Source organism: Prionailurus bengalensis, chromosome E4 (assembly GCF_016509475.1).
Source record: "Prionailurus bengalensis isolate Pbe53 chromosome E4, Fcat_Pben_1.1_paternal_pri, whole genome shotgun sequence".
NCBI lineage: Eukaryota > Metazoa > Chordata > Mammalia > Carnivora > Felidae > Prionailurus > Prionailurus bengalensis.
The window spans coordinates 39,546,234-39,572,023 of record NC_057360.1 but is presented as its reverse complement, the minus strand read 5'-3'; the positions used below and the strand labels follow the sequence as shown (position 1 = coordinate 39,572,023).

General features: G+C 53.8%; 1 protein-coding gene across 3 annotated transcripts in view; it reads left to right on the top strand.

Annotated features, from left to right (window-relative positions):
- CACNA1S (calcium voltage-gated channel subunit alpha1 S) overlaps positions 1-21,533 on the top strand; it is a 66,397-nt gene extending 44,864 nt beyond the window's left edge. The window contains exons 26-44 of one of the 3 annotated variants that reach the window (XM_043569401.1): positions 9-167; positions 1,510-1,620; positions 2,336-2,419; positions 8,339-8,395; positions 9,238-9,366; positions 9,566-9,631; positions 10,228-10,319; positions 11,488-11,647; positions 12,648-12,775; positions 13,785-13,881; positions 14,235-14,337; positions 15,273-15,374; positions 15,672-15,796; positions 16,984-17,112; positions 17,902-18,152; positions 19,538-19,623; positions 20,370-20,461; positions 20,667-20,804; positions 20,952-21,533. In XM_043569401.1, the coding sequence (XP_043425336.1) occupies positions 9-167; positions 1,510-1,620; positions 2,336-2,419; positions 8,339-8,395; positions 9,238-9,366; positions 9,566-9,631; positions 10,228-10,319; positions 11,488-11,647; positions 12,648-12,775; positions 13,785-13,881; positions 14,235-14,337; positions 15,273-15,374; positions 15,672-15,796; positions 16,984-17,112; positions 17,902-18,152; positions 19,538-19,623; positions 20,370-20,461; positions 20,667-20,804; positions 20,952-21,203 (2,361 nt within the window). In that variant the 3' untranslated portion in view covers positions 21,204-21,533. Of the gene's footprint in view, positions 1-8; positions 168-1,509; positions 1,621-2,335; positions 2,420-8,338; positions 8,396-9,237; positions 9,367-9,565; positions 9,632-10,227; positions 10,320-11,487; positions 11,648-12,647; positions 12,776-13,784; positions 13,882-14,161; positions 14,338-15,272; positions 15,375-15,671; positions 15,797-16,983; positions 17,113-17,901; positions 18,153-19,537; positions 19,624-20,369; positions 20,462-20,666; positions 20,805-20,951 lie in introns of those variants that run through there. The other 2 variants (XM_043569402.1, XM_043569403.1) reach the window with 2 other exon arrangements.
- Positions 21,534-25,790: the final 4,257 nt, after the last annotated feature.

The following is a 25,790-nucleotide window of genomic DNA, read 5'->3' as shown; positions in this document are numbered from 1 at the left end:
TGTCTCAGCGCCAGTGTGTGCAATATGCCCTGAAGGCCCGCCCGCTGAGGTGCTACATCCCCAAAAACCCATACCAGTACCAGGTGTGGTATGTCGTCACCTCCTCCTACTTTGAGTACCTGATGTTTGCCCTCATCATGCTCAACACCATCTGCCTGGGCATGCAGGTAAGGGCGCCCCCAGGAGATAAGGGCCGGATGGACTGGGGCCAGGGCAGGGCAGGTGGGCGGGGCAAGGTTCCCGGCTCCTTCCCCCAATATACTTTTCCTGGCACCTCCTATGTGCCAGGCACTGTGTGGTGAGGTACTGCGGGGGAGAGAGAAGTTCCCTGGGCCCAGGCCTGGTTGCCAGGCACCCAGTAGTTTATTAAGAAGGCATTCAGACATACAAATAGCTGCACAAATCTGCAAACAGGAGATAGCTGTGCAGAAGCACACGGCAGCGTGGGAAGTAGGAAGTGCCTTCTCAGTTTATCTTCGGCTGTTGCAAATCTGCATGATTGAGTTGGCTGGAATCTTGGCTGCAGTCTCAAGAAAAATGGCTTTGATATTCACAGAACAGGTGTCTCTTAGGAGTTGAGCATACTTTATAGACAATATCACAATCAGCAGCATCGTTAGCAAACCTTAATTAAGCATCAGATCCCTTAAGCCCCGTATAAATAGAATTGCACAGCTAGGCTTCCTGGCCCTAGGCAGACACATCCAACAACAGGACTCCACATTGCCAGGTGATGAGGACATGGAAAGTGAATCACTGGGCCAGCAGGGCCAGGTCATACAGAGGATCGTGAGCAATGGCTTAAGTTTGGGCTGAGCTGGGCAGCAGAATTAGGCAGTCCGGTTCAGACAGGGTGGGGTGGGGGCAGCCCCCAGATCCTTCTGAACTACCTGGTGGGGGGGAGTTATGGAAGAAGCGGGAGTTCATCAACTTTCCAAAAAGACCACGAGGTTCCTGGCAGGTTATATAAGGAAACAGAATTAAGGAGCATCACAGTGCTGGGTCAAGGGGGCTAAGGTTATTGCTCTGACTGCTTCACCATCCCGGGGGACACTGTGCACGAGTGTCAGCCTGGTGAGCTCAGTGGCCCACCTGTACACCTGTAGCTGGTGATAATGCCAGCTCTGGAATCAGCATTCTTCTCTCCTAGTTCTGTGCCCAGATGACTAGATGGAACCTGTCACAGAGTCCTGCTGAGGGGCCTCCCCTCCTGGTCATCCCATAACAGATCTGGAAATAAGCTCTGACCTTGCAGTCCCATGTGTAGACCAGCCTGCTCAGCAGGACCTCTCCTCCTCCTCTTGCTGTCTCTTTGGGGAGAGGGGGATCCATTAGACTTGGTGGGGATTGCCAAAACAGGCACCTGGTTTTTGGAGATTTCAAAGAAGTGGGCAGGAAGCCTGAGGAAGAGGTTTGGGAGCTGCCTGGGAAGAGAATGGGGCTCTGGGATGCAACCTGCGGGTAGGGCCACTGGGCCCTTCCAGCCCCCTCTCCTGTGCCTCTCCACAGCACTACAACCAGTCAGAGGAGATGAACCACATCTCAGACATCCTCAACGTGGCCTTCACCATCATCTTCACCCTGGAGATGGTCCTCAAGCTCATGGCGTTCAAGGCCAGGGTGAGTGCTGGGGCACAGGACAAGATGAGCAGATGGCACCTGACAGGACAGGTCACTTCTCGTGCGCCCCCACCCCAGTGTCATTCTACTGAAAGCCCCTTCATCCAGCACTTCCGGTCCCGCCCTGCTCACCCCTTTGCTTACTTCCACCTTTAGACACAAGGCATAAGGCATGCAAGATATTCAGGCTGCCAGAACTGGCTGATGACCGAATAGATGTTGGCTGCCTCTTCCCCAAGCCCTTTGTTGAACCTGCCTTATGTTCCCTGCCTGACCTTAGGCTTCTGAAGGGGGAGTATCTCGCTGTGTCTTTGGTTCCCCAGTCCCACTCCCACCTGTCCAAGCCCAGCCAAGCCCAGACACACTCTGAAAGGTCTGCACTAGCAAGCTCCAGACAGGGCTTCAAAGCTGGGGAGGATGAAGGAGTTCCCCATCCGGATCAGGATCCCAGATCCTGAGTTCTCAACCATGCTGTCCCTCCTCTCTGACCACCTTATGCTCTGGAGGAAGGGAACTACAGAGCCCAAGGGAGAGGGGTACTGGAGTGGGTGGGCACGCAGGAGCACTAGTGGAAAGTGGGGCCACGTGCACCCCACCTTGGCCTGGCTTGGCCACTCTGCATTACCTTGGACGGGGACCATCACCTTCTGCTGGCCACCAAAACTCCTTCCCCCTAGAGCTCACCCCCTGGTTCTCCCATTGCTGTCCTTCCCAGGGCTATTTTGGAGACCCCTGGAATGTGTTTGACTTCTTGATTGTCATCGGCAGCATCATCGATGTCATTCTCAGTGAAATCGACGTGAGTATCAGGCAAACAGAGCCATCCCCGGGGTGGGGTGCAAGCACTTGTGCAGTCCATAGACATTTGTGGGGTACCTGCTGTGTGTGCAGCATGGCGCCCCGGGGGTCTACAGAGATGGAAATGACAGGAGTCACAGCCTACAGAGCAGACAGATAACTCAGATTCTAGGCAGCCATCGTGAACGCACCAGGCTGTCCAAGCCAAGAGCTGTTATGAAAGGGAAAAGGTCCCCTCTGGGTGGAGCGGTCAGGGAAGGCTTCGCGGAGATGGTACAAGCTGAAAGTGGGTCCTGAAGGAAAGCGAGCTGGTGACCGGAGGTGGAGAGAAGAGCCAACACCACAGGCAGAGCTGCTGTAGGGGAGGCACAGAGTAGGAAATGAATGATAGAAGATTCGGGGCACACCCAGAGGTCCGGTTTAGCAGAAGCACATGACTGTGCAGAAGAGGGACGAGGCGGGGGGTGGGGGGGCGGGTAGGGATGGCTGGAGAGGTAAGCAGTGGCGAGGGGGCCTTGAACTTTATGTAGCAGACAATGGGAAGTTACCAGAGGGTTTGGAACAAAGCAGTAGAAGGGACTAAAGCTGTTATGGAGGAAGTTAGTTATTTAGTCTGCAAATACGTATCGAGCACCTCCTACCCATGCTAGAGACAGAGCAATAAACAAGCACACGGAGGCCAACAGACGATAAAAATTCTCTAACATGGCAGATATGCTCAGTGTGTGTTATAAAGAAAAATAAACCAGGGTAAAAACTTACTGGAAGGGAATGAAGGGTTGGTGCCAAGATGGTATCTGAGTGACAACCTGAACAAAGCAAGGGGGTAAGCCATGCAGGTATTGGCACAGAGTGTTGTAGGGAGAGAAACAAGTGAGTGCAAAGGCCCTGAGGTTGAGGAATAGGAGGAGGCCCTTGTAGCGGGAGTGGAGAATGGTAGAGATGAGGTCAGAGACAGAGGGCAGGTGCCAGATCACTTAGGCCCTCGAAGGCCATGGTTATGATCCTGGGTTTTATTCTAAGAGAGATGAGAGCCCTTTGGAGGGCTTAAACCTGGTCTGACTTTAGTTCTAAAGGATCCCTCTGGCTGCTGTGTTGACAGAAAGCTGTGGGGGACACAGGGCTGGCCCAGGGAGAGCCGCCAGGAGGGTGTTGTGATAACCAGGTGAGAGGTGATGGTGGCTAGGGGGCTACCTGTGGACGTGGTGAGAACTGGACACATCCTATTTATTTGGGAGTTTGAGCTGACAGAATTTGCAGCTGGCCTTGATTTAGAGTGAGAGAGAGAGAGAGAGAGAGAGAGAGAGAGAAACAAATCGAGGGTGACTACCGATTTTTGTCCAAGCAATTGAGCTTCCATTTACTGAGATGCGGAAACTGCTGCAAAGCAGGTGTGGGGCAGAAGCCAAAATTTCTGTTTTAGACACGATAATTTAGGATGCTTACGAGGCATCCGGATGGAGATACCCAGTAGGCTGGGATTTATGAGTCTGGAGCTCAGAGGCTAGGGCGGGTCGGAGGTATAAATTTGAAGATGGTATTTAAAGTTGTGGGGATGGACGAGATCTGCGGAGAAGGGAGAAGCTATTTAGAGAGAAGGGATCCGGAGGCTGAGCCCTGGAATGCTCCCGTGTTTAGTGATTGGAGAGACGAGGAGGAACCAGCAAACGGACTAAGAAAGAATTGGCCTCTGAGGCAAGGGAACCAAAAGAGAGTGATGTCCTGAGATCAAGGAGAACAGAAAAGTCAAGGAAGATAAGAGCTGAGCATTGGCTTGAATTTTGGCAACGGGGACCTTGGCAGGAGCAGTTTCACTAGAATTATGGGGAAGAATGCCTGGTTGCCGTGGGCTGGGAAGGGAGAGCAAAGAATGGAACAATTCCTTTGAGGTGTTTTGCTACAGAGAGAAATAGGAGTTAGAGAAAAATGTGGAGCCAAGGAGAGTTTCCTTGAAAATGGGAGAAGGGGCATCTGGGTGGCTCAGTCTGATGGGCCTCTGACTCTTTTTTTTTTTTTAATTTTTTTTTTCAACATTTTATTTTTTTTGGGACAGAGAGAGACAGAGCATGAACGGGGGAGGGGCAGAGAGAGAGGGAGACACAGAATCGGAAACAGGCTCCAGGCTCTGAGCCATCAGCCCAGAGCCCAACGCGGGGCTCGAACTCACGGACCGCGAGATTGTGACCTGGCTGAAGTCGGACGCTTAACCGACTGCGCCACCCAGGTGCCCCGGGCCTCTGACTCTTGATTTTGGCTCAGGTCACGATCTCATAGTTCATGGGGTTGAGCCCTGCATTGGGCGCTGCGCTGACGACCTGGAGCCTGCTTGGGATTCTCTCTCACCCTCTCTCTCTCTGCCTCTCTCCTGCTCTCTCTCAAAATAAATAAACTGGAAGAAAACAGAAACAAAAACAAGAAAAATGGGAGCATATCCTCAGGCTTTGCAAATATCTGGTAGTAAGGAGGTAACTACCGGAGCAAAGTCTTTGAATAAATGAAAGGGCTTAAGACCCGGTGTCCCAGGGGAGAAGCTGGATTTCAGAAAGCTGTAGTTCGTCCATAGTAGAAAGAGGGTGTGCAAAGCAAACGGGCATAAAGCAATGAGAGTCAGGGCTCGGATGGCAGGAGAGGAACAGAAGAGCTCAGAGCAGCAGGGTTTGGTGAATGTGACCCTGTGGCCATGGGAAGGAAGGAACCCAAGGTGGCTCAGCACCTCCTGAAAAGAAGGACTTTGGGTGATGCACTCACCGTGATTCTGTTCTGGTGCTGTGGGTTTGGATGCTGGGTACACAAGTGAAGATGGGTAGCAAGTCATTGGAAATGCAGGAGAGGAGCCGAGTGTCACTCTGCGTCTGGCACATGGTGGCAGCTCGATCAACATGGGCTGGTCCCAGATGCATGGAGCTGATGGTTCAAGCCTTGGGTGGGATGAGCCAGCTGCGAAGGAGTTGAGATCCTGCAGAATTGAAGCCAGCAAGGCCATAGGGTTTGTGACTGGAAGCCATCCATGAGCAGGGGGACAGATTGGCACACTGTGGGGCTGAAACCAGTTAAAAGGATGGAGCAGTGACCAGAAAGTGATAAGAAAAAAACCCCAAAAAACATCAAGCAGCTGTGAGTACAGGAAACAGTTTCTGCCAGGAGGTTAGTTGAGGTAGTTACTGGAAAGTGGATGTTGATTAATACAGGGAAAGGGAGACCATAGAGCGAGTGCAGAGGAGAAATTCACAGCATGTGAGAGAAGAGATTGTTGAGGAAGCGATTAGAGTTTCGGAGGCGACGGCAAAGGACACGAGTCAGAAGACTGGAAGAGGAAGAGTGTAAGCAGAGGTGGCAAGAATCACGAAGGGTGCAAGGGAGCAGGGGGATGGGGCGGAGGGAAGAGGGCGTTCATCCTGGGCAGTCACAGGCGTGTCCGAAGCAGCAGGCAGAATCCTCTGCTGGAAGTGAGGACAGGACGGCGGGTGTGAGTGCAGGAACTGACCCTTGAGGAATAGCCAATGTGATGAGTCCATCTGCAGGAAGAACGACGGGGTCTCGGGTGGGCCTAGTGAGCTCAGTTTCACCCTGGAGTAATGCTCGAGGAAAGGGACCGGACCCCTGATGTGGTCTTGAGGGCTGGCACATTGGGTAGAGCGTCTCAGCGCAAGCAAGGGCGCTGTAGAAATGGCAGGACAAACGTCCAGGCTGAGTGGGGAGGCAGATGGCTGAGGGTCACTGCAGGGTGAAAGAGGGGAGCAGGGGACAGGGAAGAGGAGATCCAGGAATCAGAGACAGAACTCAAAAGACGGCTTCCCTCTGGGCAGAGTGCCTGTGGAGGAGTATCCTAGGAAGGATGTGGAGAACACTCAGCCTTCTGAGCCACCCTAACCGTGGCCATAGTGCGATTCTGCTCAGAGGTGGCTGGTTTGGCCATGGAGGTGCCCAGCTGGGGACTAGCCCCAAAGCCAGGAGCCTTACCCATGCGTAGGGCTTCTTAACTTTCCGCTGCCTGCTGATAAGCACTTTACGGTCTGCCAGCCCAGGGGTGAATCCTATGGAGAGGTGGGGGAGAGGGCTGGCACTAAAGACACCCGAGAGGGGGCGGGGAGTGGGGGAGCAGCTGAGGAAGAGTCTAGAGCCTGTGAGGAAGGAGCCCTCAGCCTGAGATTCCTTTAGGCTGAAGCCCTGGCAGGAACAGCACTTTCTGGGGACTTGGCTGCCTCGCTGTCTGGGGGAGGGCTTGGCCTGGGAATCCTGTTCACCCCCGCGTGCAGAAAGACAATGACAGAGCTCTACTCAGATCCTGAGGGGGTGGGGCAGACTAAGGGCTGGATAGGTCCTGGGCAAAATCAGTGTGTGTGTGTGTGTGTGTGTGTGTGCGCGCGCGCGCGCGCGTGTGTGTGTGTTTGTGCGCGCGTGCGTGAGGGTGCATGCATAGGTGGGTAGGTGGGTGTTGTAGATTTCCATCCATTTTGGGTTTCCACTGGGAAATAGCATCCCAAAGGTCTCATGGTTTGATTCTCACCAGCAAAATTAGAAGAGAGAACCCCAAACAGCCAAAATAAACAGTCTGAGATCTGTGTAGAGGAAGCCTGGATAAATCAAAACAGTTTCTTTGGTGGTGGAGGGCCCAGAGGGCATCGGTCATTATTTGATTTTTAGGAGCAGATGTACTAATAATGTTTCCCTGAAGTCATGTTAAGACTTCAAATTTGAACGTTGATTTACATTCTTGACCTACAAACCGGGGAGCAGACTAGGGCAACCCTGCCTGTTAGAACTTTCTGTAACGATAGAAATCTTCTGTTCTGTCCAGTCCAGTAGCCACTAGCCATTCGTGTCTGTGCGTCTAGTGGTCACTTGAAATGTGGCTAGTACAACCGAGGAGATGAATTTCTAATTTTATTTCATTTTCACTGTAATTCAGATAGCCACATGTGCTTAGTAGCTACCATATTGGTGGTATGGGTCTAGAACACTGGTTCTCATCCTTGGCTGCATATTAGAATCACCTGGGATGCAGTTTAAACCCCTGGAGCCAGGCCCATCCCCTAGAAGCAGACTTGATTGGCCTGGGGGGGGAACCCAGCAAAGGAATATATTATTTTAAGTTCTCCAGCTTATTCTGATGTGCAGCCAGGATTGAGAACCAGTGGTCCAGGGAAAAGCTGCCCAAGAGAATGTTGCTTGGTGGGGAAACCAGTATACTGGGAACCAGTCCACCCACAAATAATTGCAAGATGAAACAAGGACTTCCCCTGTCCCACAACTGCGGGACAAAGGTTTCTCCTGAAAGGTGGCCTAAGAGAGAAGTTTAGAGTAAACAGGAGAAAATGCGGCTCTCACACATGCAACTCCTGGTCCCTATGATGGAGGCCTCGCCCCGCTCCCAGGTCCGGGGCAGAGAAGCAGCTGTGGTGGGGGTCTCAGACACCCCCAGAGGGCCTTAGCCCCTGGAGGATGGGACTTCCATAAGGGCTTCAGTGGCACAAGGGAGCCTTGCTGGACCCGGGGAGAAAGAGGGGTGTGAGCCCCCTCAGAGTGATGAGCTGGTGTTTCCAGTGTGTCCCCGCAGGGATGGCCCCAGTATCATGTGACCCAGACACACAGGAAGTACCTGAGCCCCCTGTCAGCTGTAGGCACATCCTGGAGATGGGAAGGGACCTGTCCGTGTCTGGTCTTCCCTCCTCTTCTTGCTCCCTTGTCCCCAGCCTGTTGCCTCACTGTTCCCACAGCTTCATCCTCACACCCGCCCACCCCCACCCCTGATTGGCAGCCACTCGGGGTCTTCATCCCCTGCCGCTCTGTCTTTTCTCTCTTTAACTCTTCTGTGTGTCCTTTCTGACAACCTCTCCTCACCTCCCCCCCCCTTCCCACCGTGTCCCTCCTCCTCTCTCTCTCCTCCCCTTCCCCTCCCCCTGGTCTCTTCTCTCCACAGACTTTCCTGGCCTCCAGCGGGGGACTGTATTGCCTGGGTGGAGGCTGCGGGAACGTTGTAATTCCAGGCTGCATGAGCCTGCCCTGCACGCCCGCCGGCTCTCTGCCCTGCAGCTTGCATGCTCGGGCCTGGCAGTGGATTGCATGGGGTGGATCCAGCACTGAGGGCTTCCTTCCCTAGAGCAGGGCGCCCTGGAGGGATCGGGTTGGGGGCGGGGGGGGGGGAGCGGGGGCTCTGCGGTAGACTGTGCATGGATGTAGTGGCTTTCTCGGAGCCCCGGGAAACGGGGCGAAGGGTCTCTCTGGCTCCTTCTGTCCAGATGGGAACATCCCGAGAGGACTGTGACTGCTAGCTGGCACAGGACCTTGGTGACCGTTTGCTGGCACGAGGTCTCTGGGGACACAGGAAGCCTGGCAGGGCTCTCCCCTTCCAGAGTTATCCGGGTGTCTAAGGCTAGGCTTGCCTGGCTTAGGACAGCCATGTGCTGAGTGGGGTGGCAATGTTGATTGATGGTGACAGAGCAGCCAAGCTTTAGGGAAACTGCGCTGAAAGGGTCCTCTGCTCTGTGGCAGCTTGAGGAGAAGGTGAGATAAGGCAGGAGACCCCAGGAGGACAGGCCCGGCCACAGCCTCACCTCCCTGTTGCCCTCTCCCGAGAAGGGGCTTACCACGCTGCTTGGCCCACTCCCTCCTCTCGGCTAAACAAGCCCAAAGCCTTAAGGCTACGGGTGGTCCAGCGGCAGTTCACAGCAGGGGCCGTGAGGTGGGGGTGGAGCTGCCCCCCCCAATCCATGGAAGCCTCCCCAGCACACACACGTTGCCCCTCCCTCCCCCGCCTGCCCCTTACTACCCCTGTGAGGTGCCACCTCCAGACTGACCTCTGGGGCTGCCGGCCCGCAGGACCCAGACGAGAGCGCCCGGATCTCCAGCGCCTTCTTTCGCCTGTTCCGGGTCATGAGGCTGATCAAGCTGCTGAGCCGGGCAGAGGGAGTGCGCACTCTGCTGTGGACGTTCATCAAGTCCTTCCAGGTGCGTGTGCCCAGCCTACCTGGCCAGGGTCCGAGCCAGGTCTGCGTGGGGGCCGTGGTCACTGCACGTACCTGGAGAGGCTGCGAGGGACATCCGTCCAGCCCGGGGGAGAGCCCTGGGGTGACCACAGGGTCCGCAGTGAGCTCGGGGAGGGTAGGGCGTGGAGCTCTGTGCACTGACCCTCCCTCCTCACCCCCAGGCCCTGCCATACGTGGCCCTGCTCATTGTCATGCTCTTCTTCATCTACGCCGTCATCGGCATGCAGGTGAGAGGCAGGTGGGCCCAGGCCAAAGGAGGGATCTTGGCCAAGTGGGAGGGGGCGTCGGTGGACCCCGGAGAGGCCTAATTAGTGTGGAGGTTGGACCCTCTGCCCTCCCTGCATCTTCCATCCTGGCCACCAGGGGCGTAGCTGTGAGTCTGAGAAAGGAGACTGCACCTTCTCCCCGATGCTGCAGTGCTGGTCAGGTGGGAGCAGTCCCGGAGGGGCCTCGGCATGCAGGTCAACAGCAGGGGCCAGGCTGTGTCTCTCCTAGGCCCTGATAGGCGCTTCAAGTGGTCCCAGTCTACCCTCCAGTGTCCCCTCTCCCCCACATTCCCTATACTGAGTCCCCAAGTTGGCTTGCTATTGGAAAAACCAGTCCACTCTTGGACTTTCCTTGGGCTTGATTGGACGAACTTCACCCAACCTTGAAAATAATCTAACTGATTTGGCCTCAGGTGTGCTGTGGCCTAAAATAAAGGGGATTTGCAGGAGGTAGGGGTGGAGGAGGGGAGTAGGTCAGGTGGGAGAGGACAGTGGGGCCTGCACTGAGGGGAAACTGTGACCTAGGTCCCAAGGTTGGAGCCCTTTGTGATTTGCAGATGTTTGGTAAGATCGCCATGGTGGACGGGACCCAAATAAACCGGAACAACAACTTCCAGACCTTCCCACAAGCTGTGTTGCTGCTCTTCAGGTACCAGTCTCCTTCTGTCCCCACCTTGTCCCCACCCTCTGACCTTGGCCTTTGCTTTGCTCTACTCTACATTGCAGGCAGGGCCGGCTTCCTGACCCTGTGGCCTGAGCAGCCACACAACACAGTGCCCTCATTCACAAGAGCTAAGGCTCAGGGTGCCTGGGTGGCTCAGTTGGTTAAGCTCCTGACTCTTGATTTCTGCTCAGGTCATGATCTCAGTTCAGGAGATCAAGCCCCGTGGGACTCTGTGCCGACAGCTTGGGATTCTCTCTGTGCCCCTCCCCTACTCGTGCTCGCTCTATCTCTCTCTCTCTCTCAAAATAAATAAACTTTTAAAAAACTTTTAAAAAAAAAAAAGAAGAGCTAAGTCTCTCCTGTCCCTGTTTTGAAATGTTTGATCACTTTTAGAAGTTAGCTGTGCTCACCATTATGCAACCAATGCCATTTTTAAAATCATTTTTGAACAAATGGCCCCACATCTTCGTTTTGCACTGGGCCCCAAAAATGACATAGCTGGTCTAAGTGGAGTACGGTATATTCCCCTGATCTCATCCCACTGAAACAGGAGACAGAAGTCACATGTCCCTTCAAAAGAGCATGTCACCTTGGTCAGCACAGGGCTCTCCTGTGTGACCCCCCACCAGGGAGTTGAATCATGGATTGATTTTGCCCCTTTTCTTTAGTTCAGCTCCTACCTATAGTGCTCCTTAAGGGATAGAGCAGTGGGGCCACGGCACATAGGGGAAACTGAGGCCTGCCTCACACTGAGCTACTTGGTGAACCCAGGGGTCTGAACTGCTTCCTTTGGGTTGGGGGAGCAACCCTAGTCTGCTTGTCTGTCCATACCCTGCTCCTGCCAGGCTGCTGGCCTCCTGAGGGGCTGCCCAAGAGTGGACATGCCTTCAGGGAGCCTGGGTAGGTTAAGCGTCCAACTTCGGCTCAGGTCATGATCTCGTGGTTCGTGAGTTCGAGCCCCATGTCAGACTGTGTCCTGACAGCTCAGAGCCCGGAGCCCTCTTTGGATTCTGTGTGTGTGTCTCTCTCTGCCCCTCCCCCACTCTTGCTCTGTCTCTCTCTCTCTCTCTCTCTCTCTCTCTCAAAAATAAACATTCAACAAATTAAAAAAAAAAAAAGAGTGAAAAGGCCAACAGAAGCCCTTCTCTTCCAGGTGTGCGACAGGTGAGGCGTGGCAGGAGATCCTCCTGGCCTGCAGCTACGGCAAGTTGTGTGACCCCGAATCGGATTATGCCCCGGGTGAGGAGTACACGTGTGGCACCAACTTTGCCTACTATTACTTCGTCAGCTTCTACATGCTCTGCGCCTTCCTGGTGAGATGGCGAGGAGGGTGATTTCACAAGGGAATCTGCCCCCCCCTTCCCCGTCAGCTTCTGTCTCTTGGGGATTGACCTCAGGGGCACAGGAGGCAGGAGGCTCTGGTTAGATTATTCTGGTTCTGGCCATCCTGTGGGTGGCTTCGTTTTCTGAGGGGTTGCTAAGAGGTTTTTTTTGTTTTTGTTTTTGTTTTTGTTTTTTTACCTTTTTTGGTTACGAATGAATAATCAAAAGAATTTAGTGGGGCTCTGTCCTAAATAAATAGGGGCTCCCAGTAAAGCCATTTGCCCCTCCCTGTTCCTCCAAAGAGAAAGTTGCCCCACTGTGAGGAGGCTGGGGCTCTGGAAATAAGGTCCCAGAGGAGGTCCCGAATGGGGTTAGAAACAGAGCACAGATTGTTCTAAGACACGAGGGCTGCTGTCTGTTCATGTGGAACGCAAAGAGCCAGCAGTATCCATGGGACTGTCGTCTCTTCACTCTATTTTCTTCCCTATATTCGGTCAAAACAGTTGTGTGAGCATCTGTGTGCCCCTGGGCTCAGTGCAGAGGGTAGAAACATGATAAGACCCAGTCTGGCCCTGGAGGAGCTCATTGGGCACCTGGGGAATCCATGTGTGAGCAAGCCTTGCAGTTCAAAGGGACGCCCACTAGACACAGAAAAGGCAAGAGCAGTAATGACGCACGGTCCAGTGAGGGCACAGAGGAGGGGGCTCATCTCTCTGGGGCGAGGGCAAGAGGCTGAGATGGAGGAGCTTGAGCTGGGTTTTAAAGGATTAGCACCAAGAACCCGGGCAGAGGACACTGTCTATGGAGGAGCGCAGAGGTGTGACATAGGTCGCTAGTGTTTGGGACGTAGGTCATTCTGAAGGACTGCAGTGAGGGCCCAGGTAGGAAGGAGCTCCAGCCCCCTTACCCAGTGGACATCTCCCAGCCCCCAGCCCCTCCCCATTGTCACCTGCTTTCCCATGGTAGCAGCCCTTGGTTCTCTTCTTGCAGATCATCAACCTGTTTGTAGCTGTCATCATGGACAACTTTGACTACCTCACCCGGGACTGGTCCATCCTGGGCCCCCATCACCTGGATGAGTTCAAAGCCATTTGGGCAGAGTATGACCCGGAGGCTAAGTGAGTCCAATCTGTAGATTCTGTGCAGACCCCTCCCTTCACTGTCCATCCCCCGCCCCCATCCTAGCCCCTGTCCTCGTGTCCTATAGGGAATCACTCTCCAGTTTAATAAGAATGAATGGACTTTTTCTTCCTTCATTATCTGAGGTCCCAGATCAGAAAATTGGAGTTTCTTAGAGTTAGAAGGGATCCCACAGCCTCTCAGGACAGAAAACCCCTTGACTTTATTGGGAAATGGTCATTCAGCTTCTGCTTGGACACGTCTGAGAGCAGGGAACTCGGTACCTGAGCAGCTCTGGGCTCTGGCTAGCCAAAGTTTTAGTCCACTGACTAACAGCATCCTAGCTTGATTAAAATGCAAAGCCCTGAGCCGTACCCTGGACTGACTGAATCAGAACCTGCATTGCTTATTAACCTGATCCTCAGGGCATTCATACCTATGTTAAATCTTGGGAAGCACTTCTGCTTTACATTCTTTCTTTAAAAAGTAATAAGCTCATATTTGATGAGTATTTCCCAAGTGTCATGCATTGTGCTAACCATTGCATACATTATCTCATTTAATCCTTACAACAACCTATGACACAGGTCTCTACCTCTCTACCAGTCTTGTGGAAGTGAGCTTTCACCTCCAGTGATCCATACCCTCTACTTCTATTAATATAACCCAAGAGCCCCCCAGTCAGCTCAAACAGAACCCAAGGAAGGCTCTGCCGTGGGGAAAATGAGGTCCAGATTCTGGGTCTGGAGATCCCACATCTCAGGGAACTCTGGTCTCAAAAGGATGTCTTCCCAAAAAAAGGACAGCCCATTCCTGGTGGTAGGTAACAGTGAACCCAAACATTGTTTCTTCTTTAAAGCAGGAGCTCAGCTTCAACTTCCTAAACACACTCCGAAAACAGGAAACACTCCCCTGTCACCTGGCTCTCTTCCCCTTGGCCGTTCTCTGAGCAGGGAGGAGGTCCTGGGTGGAGACGCCTGGTGTACAAGTCTCTGTGTCCTCCTGCAGGGGCAGAATCAAACACCTGGATGTGGTGACCCTGCTGAGACGGATCCAACCCCCTCTGGGCTTTGGGAAGTTCTGCCCACACCGGGTAGCATGTAAGGTAACCAGAGTGACCAGGGAGGGGTGCCCCCTGGGAGAGGAAGAGGCTCCGGTACCAAGGGACAGGGAAGCTGATGAGGGCCTGATTGGATGAGTCATTTTAGAGCAGTCATCTCCTGGGTCCCCAAGTCCCTTCCTGAGGACCTAAAGTGTCTCCCAACTCATCAGTGTCTCCCAACAGTCAACAGTGTCTCCCAACTTATCTTTCCATCCCCTCGTGAAGGGCATCCCGAATCACCTGCACCCCCAGCCTTCATGTCCCATCCCCTCCCGGTCCACAGACCAGGCCAGAATGACCTGCCAAGCTTGGCCTGGTCCCAGCTCAGCAGCCAGCCACTGCCCCTCCCCTCACAGCGGCTGGTGGGCATGAACATGCCCTTGAACAGCGACGGCACGGTCACCTTCAACGCCACTCTCTTCGCCCTGGTCCGCACAGCACTCAAGATCAAGACAGAAGGTGAGAACCTTCTGGCGTGCAGCCCCCTCCCTTCTCTCAGAGGATGAGTTTTCTGGTCCAGATTCTGCCAGATTCTCAGAGCTAAGGGTTGGAACCAAGAGCCATGAGGAAAAGCAGAAGGAGGACCCCAGGCTGTGCCTCTCAGGGCTTCGAGAGAGCTCAAAAATTCTCTGCAGGGGAAAGGTCACTAAGGATCTCTTCCCACACAGCTATGTCTGAATGGGGCCCAAAAAATGGCAGTGTTCGTGCAGAGGTGGGGGCTGCCTGTGGTGCGGCTCTGGGGGGAGCAGAGGGGCGCCTCAGGTAACCCTGGGCTTGCAGTCCACACTCAGCTCCACTAACCCCCGCAGATGCCCTGCTGCCAGGAAGCAGACATCATGGGAGCAGGGAAAGGACTTAAGCTGGGGGCTCTTTTGTTCCTGAGCCCTCACTTAGCACTCGGCTGTATCAGAGCGGTCCCTGAAGGCAATCAGGACCACTGCAGGGATCTGAGACCACCACAGGGAAGGTTTTCTTGGGAGGGCAAGGAGAAGAAGACCAAGAGTGAGAGAAACCACGTTAGGGCAACAGGAAAGTTGCCTGAGAGTCCTTGGAATAGACCAGAGGGCCATGGGGATTTAAAGGCTTTTGAGGGGAAAGGGAGAAGACCAGGAGATGACAGACAGACTTCAAAGGGAGCCACTCTGAACACTGGAAGCCAAGGCTTGTGGGGTGTGGAAACATGACTCAAGGGTTGGGCTGCCCCAGGGGGATTGTGATGCTCTCCCCTTCTTGCCAGTGCTCAGCACAGCAGCTGCCAAAACCAAATAGACAAACAAAATCTCGGCCAACATTTGTTGAATGAGGTGTTTGGAGAATTCTAGGTGGCTTTGTCAAGTGCAGTTGACTTGGGCCGTGTGACTTTAGGGCTGCCCCTGCCTGTCCCTTGCTCCCAGGTAACTTTGAGCAGGCCAATGAGGAGCTGAGGGCCATCATCAAGAAGATCTGGAAGAGAACCAGCATGAAGCTCCTGGACCAGGTCATTCCTCCAATAGGAGGTGGGTGCTGCTTTGGGAGACCAGCATCCAGAGGCAGCTGAGGAAAGGGGACAAGGGACTTCTCCAGGAAGCCCTGTGGGAATCTGAGAATGGCCCAGAACCTTCGTAAATACCTTGGAGAGACCCCATGGTGGTAATCAGGGCAGGTACCAACCTTAGGATGGAACTGCCCACTGGCCAAGTCAGCAAGGAGAGGAGTGTCCTGAAGCGCCCGGTCCTGGCTACACCTGGGTCCCACTCTGAACCCAGTTCAGATTCCTACCCACCTTCAGGACATCCCTTTTGACTCTTCTGCAGATGATGAGGTGACTGTAGGGAAGTTCTACGCCACGTTTCTCATCCAGGAGCACTTCCGGAAGTTCATGAAGCGCCAGGAAGAGTATTATGGGTATCGGCCCAAGAAGGACACTGTACAGATCCAGGTAAGCCCAACCTGACCTCCAAGGGACTCCACTGAGCCAGATCTTCAGGCTCCATGTCCTTGAAGGCCAGTGACAGAGGCAGAGAGGGAAGGAGGGCGTCAGGGTGAGTGAGGAGCCAGGCAGGAGCTCCTCCATCTTTGGGTGACAGACCCAAAGGCAATGGCATTGGTTCAGAAGAGGGATTTGAGTGCTTAAACTGGTCCATTGGCATGCAGAGAAATTTAGAACTTTGTTTCATATCATCTGTCTTTTATTTCTATTTTTTGGTGTTAATTATAGTGCATACAATTTACAAATTCAAAAATATGTGTGCCTTTGGGCTGTGTGCTCAAAAACTTATTTCAATTTCAATTTTTACTTTAAAAGAGTGTCATGATTTTAAAAGTTGTGTGTATAATACAAACACCTTTTTTATGAACCATTTTAAGTGTAATTCCCAACATGACGTTCCATCAACCCAGAACATTTTCATATGTATTTCCTGCAAATAAGGGCATTTTCCTACATAACTCTTCTACACAACCACAATGCAACCACCAAAGTCAGGAAATTAACATTGAGACATTATAACCATCAAATCTTCAGGCCCCATGCAAATGTCACCAGCTGTCCCAAGAATGCCTTTATAGTAAAAGGATCCAATCTAGAATCACACATGGCATTTAGTTGTTATATCTCTTTAGACTCTTTCAGCTAGAACAGTTCCTTGGTCTTTCCTTGACAAGACCTTCACGCTTTTGAAGACTACAGGATATCCTTCAGGTTGAGTTCAGGTGATGTTTCTTCATGATAGATTTAGGGATATACATCTTGTACAGCAATGTCACAGAAATGATGCCATGTTCTCACTGCAAGCTATCATATGACACCAATCTTGATTTGTCCCATGGCTTTAATCAACTTAAAAAACTGTATTAATGGCATATTCAGTAAAAGGAGATCATTTGTCTAAAAGACTCTATTGAGTAAAAAGATTTTTCCAGCTGGAAGCTGGAGAGGGTATGAAACCCCATGAGGTTGGACCATCCCAGAAGTCAGAGCAAGACCTAATGGCCTCATGGAGCCCTGGGACATTGAATGTCCAGGAGAGAGTGGAGCTGGAGCTGGAGCTAGAAATGAGCAAGGCCATGGGAAGCAGTCTGGTCTCCCCCACTAGACTGGAGGGGTCACGGAGCTTCTATCCCCAGGCCGGACTGCGGACCATTGAGGAAGAGGCAGCCCCAGAGATCCGGCGCACCATCTCAGGAGACCTGACAGCTGAAGAGGAGCTGGAGAGAGCCATGGTGGAGGCTGCAATGGAGGAAGGGATATTCCGGGTATGTGAAGGCCATGACCACCCTGTGGGTCCCAGGCACAGGGAATAGCAACATCCCATAGAAATGAGGGCGAGAAGCCACATAGGAGGGGAATTTGGAAACTGAAGGCACCCACAGCCCACATCTCTTGGGACTCAAAATCAGTGACTCAACCTAGTCAGTTGTCAAATATAACACATATTTTCTTCCCTTCCTCTACCAGGCCTCACTCCTTTCCTCACGTCCCCACAGCCACTAGTCAACATTCATCTCTTAGAATCCCTTCATTGTCAAATGCCCCACCTGCTTCCAGTTACACTGGCCCTCGATTCTTAGCGCTGTCTAGTGTTTTTTATGATGCTACAGAACTAAAAGGTCCTTAATGACCACCTAGTTAAAACCTTCTGGGTTATTCATGAGGAAGTGGTGACCCAAGGAGATTATATGAGATATCCAGTATCACTTTAGCAAGTTAGTTAGTTTTAGAGGTGGGACTAGAACCAGTTCTCCAGACTCCCAATCCAGTGCTCTTTCCATGACACCATATTTCCCTATCTGGCTATCTGTGTCTCCTATATCGTTCCTTAGATGTGTCCTGTCTACCCCATTGTACTGAGAACTCTCTGAAGGTGGGTGGTTTCTTCTCTGGCCTTACAGCCCAGTCCATTTCCCTTTGGCCTTATAGGATTTGTCTTCTAATACCATCACTTGTTCCCAGCAAATCATCCCAGTATGGCAGTCCCCATGCACTCTCAGCTCTCATTCCCCTGTCACTGCTCTCAGCCCTTATGCTCTCCTTCTTGACCCTAGAGGACTGGGGGCCTGTTTGGCCAGGTGGACAACTTCATGGAAAGGACCAACTCCCTGCCCCCTGTCATGGCCAACCAGCGACCCCTCCAGTTTGCTGAGATAGAGATGGAAGAGCTGGAATCACCCGTCTTCTTGGAGGATTTCCCTCAAGATCCACGCACCAACCCTCTTGCTCATGCCAACACCAATAATGCCAATGCCAATGTTGCCTGTGACAACAGCAGCCATAGCAACAGCCAGCTATTTTCCAGGTAGTGGCAGTCACTGCCAGCTTTGGGTGTAAGGGTACTGGGGTAGGACTGGGAAGACATGGTTAGTGGGTTCCAGGCTTTTCCGGAGAGGGGACACCCTGAAACATATAGGTTGTCCTCCGCTTGCCTTGGTGTCCTTTGGGATCCATCCTCCCCCTTAAGGCAAGAGGCAGGCCCGGACTGCAGAGACTCCTTTGGCCAGCAGAGGGCAGCCTCATGTCAGCGTTGGCACAAATGTTGCGTGGTTCCTTTATTCCATCATCTACGGCAGGTCTAGGAGCTGAGACCTACTGAACGTATTAGATTAGAAAGAGAGCTTACTACAACTGTGGAAAGTTAAAGTTTAATTGCAGGATTTGGGTTCCAGGGAGATCTCACTGCTGTTGGGGCCCCCTCTCTTTCACCCTGAGCTGTCCACCAGATATAATCTGTAATTACATAAGTCTCATGAAAAAACAGCAGGATGAAGTCGGAGAGCTTCTCAGAAATCATAACCTGCAGGCTGAGGTCCAAGCAGACCTTTCCTTATAGATAGGAGGCCGGGTGATTAGAGGTACCTTAGACCTGGAAAGGCTGAGTCGCACACCCTCAGTAATGGGCAGGACAGGGCAGAAGCCCCGTGAGCAGGTGTTTCCCATGGCCAGAGCTGCCTACATGCCCTTGCATTCAGAGACCCTTTGAATTCAGCCCTCAAGCCTTGAGAGGCACCTGCGCCTTGGGTCACCATGGTGTTAGGTGTTCTGGGAATACAGAAGCACCAGACCTGGGCCCTGCCCTGAAAGGATTGTAGTCTTCTTGGGAGATGTGTCACGGGACCTGACAGTGACCGAATAATCACAAAGAGCAGGTGTCCTGAGAATGCAGGCATATTGATCACCATGGGCTGGAAAGGTCTAGATTTGAGCTAAACAACGTTTCTCGGCCTCCACTGAGCATCAGAAACACCAAGGAGCTTTCAAAATTGCAGTTCCTGGGCCTCACCGCAAACTCTGGGGATGGGACACAGCCACTACTAGTTTCTAAAGCTCCCCAGGTGATCCAGTGTACCACCAAGGTTGAGAACCAGTGTCCTGGAGGTTGTGAGGCTGGGCTGAGCCTCAGAAGATGAACAGAATGTGAAAAAGGGTAGAGGGAAGGGCATGTCTGACAGCAGGGACCATTGAACGAAGGAGAGGAGTGGGGAATGTATTTGGCCCATTTCTCTTAGAGAGCCAGGACTGGCTGGGCACAGAGCAGTGGGAGCACCAGCCCTGGAGTCCAAGCTGCACACAATGATGGGTCCAGATCCTGAGGGAAAAGGATGTTTGGGGCCATAGAGGGGCAGGATGGCGGGAGAACCAGAAGCCTGCCTTGCTTCCCTATCACCAGCCTTGCTTCCATTTCAGCATCCGCTATGAAAGAGAGTTCCCTGGAGAGACAGAGACGCCTGCTGCCAGAGGAGGAGCCTTTGGCGAGCCCCGAAGCGTCCTGGGTCAGTCTTTTCTGTGCACCCTAGAAGCTGAGCCTTCTCCCAGAGCGGTCTGGGGAGCCTCGCTCGTTCCTTACACTTGGGGAATCTGGCTGGGAGGGCTGGCTTGGGAGCCTGCTGCGGTGGGATCAGCTGGGCCTGGGACAGAAGAGCAGTCAGGGCCAGCTCCTGATCCAGGCAGAGGTCAAGGGTGTTATGTAGGTCACCGAGTGAGGTGGGAAGGGGGCATGCCTGGAAACTCACACCCACTTGCCCGAAGGGCAGCTCCTGAATGACTGACCCCTTGGCTCTGGGGCCCTTCAGCAGATGGTCTGGCAATCTCCCAGCAGGTCCTAGACTGCTGTGTGTGACAGCAAGAGCCCTGAGGATGCTGGAGTTCAAGGGAGATGAGGGCACTTGCCTTGCTCCGTGGCGTGTAAACACACACACACACACACACACACACACACACTTCTGCATACAAACACACGTGGACACACTGAGAAACAGCTTGACCAGAGCTGGTCAAACTCTGGCCCTGATTCCCCCTCCCAAACCCACAAGCACAAAGACCAGGACAAGTACAAGGGCAACGGGACAACACAGGTTCCTGCCTGGCCTGGAGTTGGTTGGGCCTCAGCCTACGTCCACCCTCTAGGACCCCTTCCACAGCCCCAAGGGTCTCAGAGAGCTCTCAGAGTTTGGATGCCTGGCCAGGCAGAGCTCTGTTGACTCAGGCCCCTCTTGCCTTTGCCCTGTCTTGCCCACAGGAGCCCACAGCAAATCCTGTGTGGAAAAGCTAAAAGGACAGCTGGCCCAGAGAGAAATGCCCGGGGCCCAGGCGTCTCCTACCCCCTGCCAGGTAATAGGGCACAGGCCTGGGAAGAAACTCTATGCATAGGAAGGGTGTGGTGGTAATTTGTCCATTAATAACAGAAAGGACCGGACTCCTGGGTCCTCCCTTTTCTGTGAGTCTTGGCTGAGGCTCCCTAGGGCTAGGGTTTCACTGGATCCCAGCGGGCTCCAGCATCCCTGTTGGGGTCTTTGCTTTTGTGCATTTGGAACAGCGTGCCGGCTCAGAGCCTCCCCTGCCTGGGGAGAGGAGGGACCCCGCCCCGGGGCCTGAGGAAGCATCCCACCACAGTAGGACCAAGGAGAGTAGTTCCAGGTGCCAGACTCCAGCGACAGCCAGGCTGATACAGGAGGTGAGATGGGGGCTGGGACAGAGCAGTGGGCTGCATTCGGGGGTGGCCCTGTGATGTCCTGGGGTAGAGAGAGGGTAGAGCCAACAGAGGCAGACCCCTGAGGCAGCTCCCCAGGAGATCACACCCCGCCTTCTCTCTTCCCTGCAGGCTCTGGTTCGAGGAGGCCTGGACACCTTGGCGGCTGATGCTGACTTTGTCACGGTGACAGGCCGGGCCCTGGCAGATGCCTGCCAGATGGAACCAGAGGATGTGGAGGTGGCAGCAACAGAGCTACTGAAAAGACAAGAGTCCCCAGAGGGCATGGCCAGTGCCCGGGGACGCTTGAGCCTCGGGTCCTCGCTGGGGAGCCTTGACCAGCATCAGGGCTCCCAGGAGACCCTGATCCCCCGCAGGCTGTGAGGTTCCGCACAGCAGCAGCATGGGCTTAGAGCTAGCATGACCAACGGTGAGGGAGGGGTGGCTGGGGCCGAGAAGGGTTAGCCCACCACGGCAGCCCCTCTCTCTCTCAGCAGCTGAATGGATGGGCCGAGGGGGGTGGTCAGGAACCACCGGAAAACACGACCGGAAGAAGTAGATTGACAGGCCCTTCTCCTCACCGGCAAGAGGCATGGTTGGATGGAGCTTCTAATGTCATTCAAATAGGCCCAGTCAGTGCCAGTGTCTGTCTGGCATAAGGCCACTCCCACCAGCAGGACATTAAAGTCTCCAGGCCTATGCCATTGGCCCCTGGCCCCTGCCTGTCTCCTGTTTTGGAAACTTCTACACTCACTCATCCCTCTTCCCCATCCCATTTCCCAGGAACCCCGCACACAGGCTCGGGAGCCTGGGCCCAGGAGAACAGAGGGGCTCTCTGGGCAGCTATCCTGTGTGCAGCAGAGAGGGGCTCATTGTGGAGAACGTGGATTCTCCTAGAAGTGCATGGCCGGTTCCACTGACCCGGGCCGCGTCGCCGCAGGAGGGCCTGGTGGCCTTAGAAGCAACGGCCCCACATCCCAGGCCACACCACAACCCACCTTCTTTGAAGCTAGGACCGTGTCCCTTTGGCCAGAATCCACCACTGGCATAGGCCTCAGGTCCCTCCTGTATTTGTGCCCCTGGATATCAAAGATCTGCAGTTTCCACAGCTCCTCTTACCCACACCAAGCAGTGATGAGTCACAGTGGCTCCTACTTACCAAGTACCTCCTGTGTGCCAGACGCTGTCCCGCGCCGTGGGGTGTTCTACGTTCTAGGTACAAAGCATTTCCACACAGCGTCCATTTCATTCTCGTTGCACCCTCGCAAGGCAGGGTTTTTAAGGGTTGAAAGGGATTTAAGGATGTGGCAGTGGAGGCACAGAGAGGTGATGTGGCGTGCCTGTGGTCACACAGCCAGTGAGAGGCAGAGTTAGGCCCACCAGGTCCCAGCGGTGCCTTTCGCTGGATACTCTTTCCTCTCCTTGCCATCCCTTCACCGAGCTTGCCCAGCGCTGGTGGCTGGGTGGCTGTGGTGACACTGGGCCACCCCGCAGCCTCCTGGCAAACCCCCGGGTGGGCTCCTCGGGCTCCTCGGGCGGGTCCCAGGCTGCAAGGGCAAGGGCAAGGGCAGGGAGACTCGCCCTGGCCGCAGATGTGTGGTCCCGGACCGTTTCAGCTCTCCGCTCCTCAAACCTCGACACCACTGGCTTCCCCCACGCCTTCCCTCGACCGCTGTCTTCCTCCACAGAGAAGCAGAGGCCGCCAGAAGGGCCCCTCCCTCAGCTCCTGTTACCAAACTGATGAGCTTGCCAATGCTTTTGTCTCTTGCTCTCCTTTCCTCCTGACCCAGTGGAAGACTGGCATCTCCTCCAGCCAGCTTTTCGGATTTTACCCCGGCCCGTCTCCCGTCCTCCCCTCTCCCCCTGCTCCCTCCATCCGCAGGGACCACATTCAAGGTGTTTCCATCTTAACAACATGGCCTCACAGCTGCCCTACCTACCTACCTGAGGTCTATCTATTATCTCTCTCTCTCTCATCTATCTATATCTATCATCATCTATCTATCTATCTATCTATCATCTATCCATCTATCTAGTCCATTACTGAAGAGCAAACTTCTAACCTGGGTTGTCACCTCATCCACATTTCCATTTCTAGTTCCCATTTCTCATCCCCATGCAGCCTGCCTTGTGCCCCCATTCACCAATGTCTCCACAACCTTGTTGCAAATCCAGGAGATTCCCTCCCTCCGCCTTTTTTTTTTTCAGGAGACCTCTTTTATCTTTATCTTCCTTGATTTCTAGACAGCATGAGGTACAATAGACTTCTCCCTCCTTCCTGACATGTCTCCACCACTGCCTCTCCTGAATTTCCTCCTACCTTTCAAGTGCTCAACCCAGAGTTTCCCTGTGAGTTCTCCCCTGGCCCATCTACCTCTCAGGTTCTGTGTCCTTGATCCCTCTTCCAACCCGGGAGGTCTTCCTGGTTGCTCTCAGCCGCTCACACATCAGCTGCCTCTGTGTTGAAAATTCCCAATTCCATGTGGCTAGACTAAACCTCTACATCTCTGTATCCTTCTCCCCAACAACTCCTCACGTATGTCCTACCTGTGCCAAAAGTGCATTGTGTCCAAATTCGACCCCACTGTCCTTTCCCCATAGGCTGCTGCTACTCTGGTATACTCTTGGGTGCTACCTACCCCTTGTTGAAACCAGGAGTCTGGGTGTTGTCCTGGGCTCCCAGCTTGCCCCACAGATTCACCCTCCTAAGTACTTCTCCAACCTGTCTTCATGCCCACAGTGACTTTCCTGACCTGTTCAATCAACATTTCATGCCTCTTCCTTTGCAACAGCTTCTGGACTGCCCTCTCAGCAGCTCCTCTCTTCTCTTCCTCCCTGCCTGTCTCTGATCTTTCTAAAAGGAGAAGCCTGTTGTCTCATTCTTTTGCTTAAAACCCTTAAAGGCACCCCCAAACCCTCAGAACAAACCCTTGCCCTCTGCTTAGAAGCCTTCCCTGGATCTGGACCTCACGCATGGCTCCTGCCAGCCCCACCAGGGGGAGCTGCCCTCACTTCTGACTTCCAGAGTGCTGTTGTCTCTGGAAAACTCCATGAACCCTAAACTCCATGGATCCCTCCCTAGTCATCTTTGAAATCTCAGCTTTGCTCTTGCTTCCTGCAGAAAGCTTTCCCCGGACACCCTCCAGACCCTCTGGAGGCTGGCCCAGAAACATGGCGGGCCTTTTCCCTGAGTGCAGTGGGGATCAAAACCGCTTGTTTATTGTTACCCTAGCCAGAGGCTAAGCTTCACAAAATCAGGAGTAGGTCCACTTTGTTCCAAGTACTCTACCTGGAGCTGAACACTTTTCAGCACAGACCAGTGGCTCAATAACTGTTAAATAAATGCAGGAAAATGGTGGGAAGTGTGTGTGGGCCCGGCCCTTCGCTAGCTCACTGCCCAGTGTCACCTGACTCAGTTCTGCAACCTCAGCCACCTTGGCTGTCTGTCTAGGCCCCGGGGAGACAGGGAGGAGGTGCTCTGCCTCCAGGGGCCACACGCTGGACTTCACCTCAGCCCTGCCCACACGTAGCTGCCGGGCCACTCCAATAAAGCCTAAAAGGAACAAGTGTGGAAGGATGAGGACTGAGCCGGGAGTGAAGGGGACCAGACAGGTCTGGGGGGGAGACAAGCCCCTCCTCTCAGCAGGACCATCTGACAGAGACCAGGTACCCATAGGGGCCGGTGGGGCCACCTTCTGTCGCCTGGGGGGCACTGGCCAGAAGCAGGGTCTGCTGGACCCCTATCTTCTGCCGGCGGTTCCCTGCAGACTTGGGGCCCAGCTGCTGGGTGCGGGGTCTGCCAGAAGGGGCGGGGCTGCAGCTGGTGGGAGGGGCTGGTCACAGAGCCTCATGCTGGCTGTGGGGAGAGGAGGCGCCCTGCGCTCTGGAAGGTGTGAGGCTCAGATGGAGGACCCCTGGACACCGTGGAGGGTGGGCTCAGTTCCAGTCTATCTGCAGAGTGGGGAGGAGCTCCCTGGCTCTGGTCCGGGTGTACGTGTAGGCCCTGCTCTAGATGTGGCCGAGTGATTCTTAAAGGAAGCATGTGGTTACTCTCTGCAACGCGTTTCAGAGCACAGTCTTGGAAGCCAGACCCCTTTGGACCTGCCTCCCATTCATTTACCTCCATGCTGTGATCTCAGGCAGTTCCTACAGCCCTCTTAAGCTTCTGCTCCTCCTTCTGTAAAATGGGGGACTCATTCCCACTTCCAGGTTATCGACAGGTATGAAGAGGACCCTGTAAAGCGCAGGCCTTTAGTAAGATGCTGTTGTTTTGATCCTGTCTGATGCTGGCTGGTGAGGGAGCTGGGCTTTTAGATGAGAGGACACTGAGCTCAGAGGGGTCCTGAGGCCACTTATTGAAAGCTGGGCGGGGCACCTGGGTGACTCAGTCTCTTGAGCTTCTGATTTCAGCCCAAGTCACGATCTCACGGTTCGTGAGTTGGAGCCCCATATCGGGCTCACTGCTGTCAGCCTGTCAGCACAGAGCCCTCTTTGAATCCTCTGCCTCTCCCCTGCTTGTGCTCTCCCAAAAATAAATAAATATTAAAAAAAAAAAAAAAGATAAGAAAGCAAGCGGGCAACTTGACTGCCAACCCAGGTAGCTCTGCATCAGACCCCATCCCCCACAGCCCTGCCAGCTCCCAGGACAGTCCAGGGATGGAGAAGCCAGCTCCTGCCTCTGCAGAAGCCACTAGAGAAGGCACTGCCAACCCAGAGCTGATCTTGATCCCCATTTTTCTGGCATCTGATCCCAATGACGTGTCAACTCCTGTCATGAGGCTGACAGCTTATAGTGCCAGGTGACTCTCCCCACCCAGAGAAAGAAAACCAAGACCCAGAGGAGGAAAGAGCCATATACACCCAACTTCCTGAGTGAGTGGGAGGAGCCAGGAGGAGACCTCGGGCTCCCTGGGCCACACCTTAGAGCGTCCAGTGAAATGCGCAGGGGACAACAAGTCCTGGACGTGGAGA